This window comes from Aptenodytes forsteri, unplaced genomic scaffold (assembly GCF_000699145.1).
Source record: "Aptenodytes forsteri isolate BGI_AS27 unplaced genomic scaffold, ASM69914v1 Scaffold142, whole genome shotgun sequence".
Lineage (NCBI taxonomy): Eukaryota > Metazoa > Chordata > Aves > Sphenisciformes > Spheniscidae > Aptenodytes > Aptenodytes forsteri.
Genome location: NW_008794598.1, coordinates 4,902,640 through 4,905,799, shown reverse-complemented (window position 1 = coordinate 4,905,799; position 3,160 = coordinate 4,902,640). Strand labels below are relative to the sequence as shown.

At 63.0% G+C, this 3,160-nt stretch overlaps 1 protein-coding gene across 1 annotated transcript in view; it reads left to right on the top strand.

Moving 5' to 3' along the window:
- Positions 1–275, top strand: part of SPDEF (SAM pointed domain containing ETS transcription factor) — a 4,747-nt gene extending 4,472 nt beyond the window's left edge. The window contains exon 5 of the mRNA XM_009272941.2: positions 97–275. Within this exon, the coding sequence (XP_009271216.2) occupies positions 97–275 (179 nt within the window). The remainder of the gene's footprint in view (positions 1–96) is intronic.
- Positions 276–3,160: the final 2,885 nt, after the last annotated feature.

The window sequence follows — 3,160 nt, the reverse complement described above, 5'->3', positions numbered from 1 at the left end:
TCCCCTCCCCACCTCCATCTCACCCTTCCCGCGGCAGGAGGTGATGCCAGCTGGGCGGACAGCGAGGTGGACTCATCCGCGCCGGCCACCTCTCAGGCATCTTCAAGATCGAGGACTCTGCGCAAGTGGCCCGTCTGTGGGGCATCCGGAAGAACCGCCCGGCCATGAACTACGACAAGCTGAGCCGCTCCATCCGGCAGTATTACAAGAAAGGCATCATCCGGAAACCCGACATCTCCCAGCGCCTCGTCTACCAGTTTGTCCACCCGGTCTGAGCGGCGGCGGCGGGACAGGCTGAGCCCCGGGAGGGACAGGGGACCTTCGCCACCTCCCTCTGCCTCCCAGCCACAGAAACCATCTTCCAGCGCTAAGGACTGCGGCTGGGGTGCCAAGAGGCTCACCCCCCCCAGAACCTGCTGGCAACGGACTGTGGGACCCCCCTCACCCCCCAGCCTCGGAGGGGAGGGATGAGCCCCCAGCTAAGGGACCACCACCAATGTGCCCTGGTGCGGGGCAAGGACTGTGCAGAGCTCTCGTTTCCCGCGAGCACTCCCAGGGAAGGGTGGGCACAGAATTTGGGGCCGGCGGAGGAGACGTGGGGTTGCTTGGGGTGAGATAAAGGCAGAGGAATCTGTGGCTGTTGCAGCGCTCCCCACAACCTTGGTGCCTTTTGGCAGGGATTGAAGGTAGGAGAGTGGCTGGGGTCACCCAGGGGAGGAGCTGGGGGATGCAGGAGTCCTGCCCCCAGGTCTCTTGCCCCCCGGCACATTGTCCTCTCACCCCGCAGCCCCAGGGCACCGTCAGGACACAGGGGCGAAGGGCACATCCCAGCAGGAGACCTCAATATCCCCGTGGCATCACCCCCCAGGGCTGCTCTCGGGGGGACGCAACACCATCGGGGCCGCACTCCCCTCCATCCAGATCCTGTCCCCATGCCACCACCGGCCCGGCTGTGGGACCGGCTGCCCTCGGTGCCCATCAGGAGTGACCCTGTGCGCTGCAGCGGGGCTGCTCTGGATTTACCCCAACAAACAAACAACCCCTAACCCTGGCCCTCAGCCCTGTTCGGGGTGGGGGGCAGCGTGGCGGGGGGCTCTGCCCTTTGCTGCACCTCAACCCTCAGCTGCAAAGAAAGGGGCTGCCTGAATTTTGGGGGGGACGGCGGCTAGGCTCATCCCTCCCTCCTCCCCTCCCTCCTGGGTGCTGGCTGCGGGTGGCTTCGCCCCGGCCATTGTTCAGGGAGGACAAAGCCTGGGCATGAGCCGGGACAATGGCACCCATGGGGACAATGGCACCCGCAGGGACAAGGGCACCCACAGCTGCCCTTGGCTGGGCCTGCGCTGACCCGACCCGCGCAGGAGCAGCCTGGCACCAGCAGCACCGCAGCACCCAGGGATGCTGCCGGCCAAGGGAGCTGGGTGCTGGGTAGCTGTGCCCTGGGGACCACAGGCATTCCCTCCGGACGGGTGCATCCCCACTTCGCTTCCCGCTCTGGGACACTCTCAGCTTCTCCCCTCCGCAGGGATTTGGGGCTGAAAATGGGGGTTTTGCAAAGGGAAAAACGCGGGCGCGGGGCCGTGCACGCCGGGGCATCCCTGCAGGCGTGAGGGGTCCCCTGAGCCGGCTCCCCCATCCTTGGGCGGGGGGACACCCAGAGCTCCCCGAAGCCCCCAGGTCCTTGGTCCTGGCACAAGGCTCTTCCCTTGATTTGGATTTTATTTGGACTGCCTGATTCCCGAGTTTGGGAAAAGGGAGACGGCAGCTTTGCCGTTTCCCTCTGGACAGTAAATCTGAAACACAACCCGCCGAGCCCGGACTGGGACGGAAAACTGGGGATTGCTTAAACTGCACATTTCACGAGAGTCTAAGTTACCCGGCGATGTTGATCTTTTATATTATAATTTTTTTATTTGTTTATTTGCTTTTTGGTTTTGGCTGCCAGCAAGTTGTGGTTTAGGTTCAAATGACGAGGGTAGACGGGTGGCCCGGGTACCCATGAGATACTTTGTGGGAGGAAAGGAAAAAAAACACCTGGTTGTTGGTCTTTTGTTTTTAACTTAAAATAGCTGCCTGTAACAGCTCCTGCCTTCTTCTTTTTGTTCTGCCCGTTTCGTACTGTTTACACGGCAGAGGAGCGGACGCGCTTCGGCCAGCCTTGCAGGCATCCCGGCTGGAGGGATGGAGGGCGGCTGGAGGGAGAAGAGGAGCAGGGGAAGGAGGAAAACTGCCTTGGCCTCTGGAAAAGGGGAGGGGAAAGGGAAAAAAAAAAGAAATGGGGAAAAAAAAGCAAAATGTGTCTTGTGATTTCCTGCGTGCGACCGCTGCTCCCGCAGCCGGCACGGGGAGCAGCGGGGGGACAGGCTGGGGGTGCCAGTGCCCCAAATCTCGTGTCCCTCTCGCAGGTCCTTTGGCAGGGTGGGCGAAGGCACATGGGGGGGGTTTGCATGTCCCTGCGGGGAAGGTGGGACGGAAGGGGGTTAAACGGCGAGGAAAGCTGCTGCCAGCTGGGGAGGGTGCGCCCGGGGACACGATGTCCCCAGGGACGAGGGGGACCTGACCCAGCAGATGCCCCCGGCAGCGGGATGGGCAGCCAGAGCCGCAGGGCTCACAGCCGGGGTTTCCCCCAAACCTCTTGCAGTTCCAGCCTTTAAATAAGGGCAAATAAATCCCTTTTCTCTGCCCTCTCCCCATCGGGAGCCCAGGGAGTGCCCCCCCACGCCCCGGCAGGTTCCGCTCCCTCCACCCTGTCCCCCTTGGCCGCTGCCCTCTCCTGGGGCTACCCCGGCTCTCCGGGGAGGGGAGAGGGGTGGGTGACCTGCAAATCATTTTTCCCAAGGTTTCAAGGCTCGTAGGGAGCCCGGGAGGCTCTATCCCCTCTTGATCCCTCAACGCGTTTGCGCCGGGGCTTTCCCATCTCCCCCTGCCCAAGATAGGGGGGAGCGCTGGGTCGGGGGCCGCTGCTTTTGCTGGAGCTGGGAATGGCCCCCAAAAACTGCTGTATCTTGAATCCCCCCGTGGGCTTCACAAGGCTTTGCCTGGCAGGTTGGCATGGGGGTCCCCCAAAGGCAGTGGCTGCTGCCCCCCCTCCTGCAGCCCCCTTGTCCCCCAGGACCCCAGCAATGCATCTGAGCCCCCCCCCCATCCCGCGCAACCCCCAAAG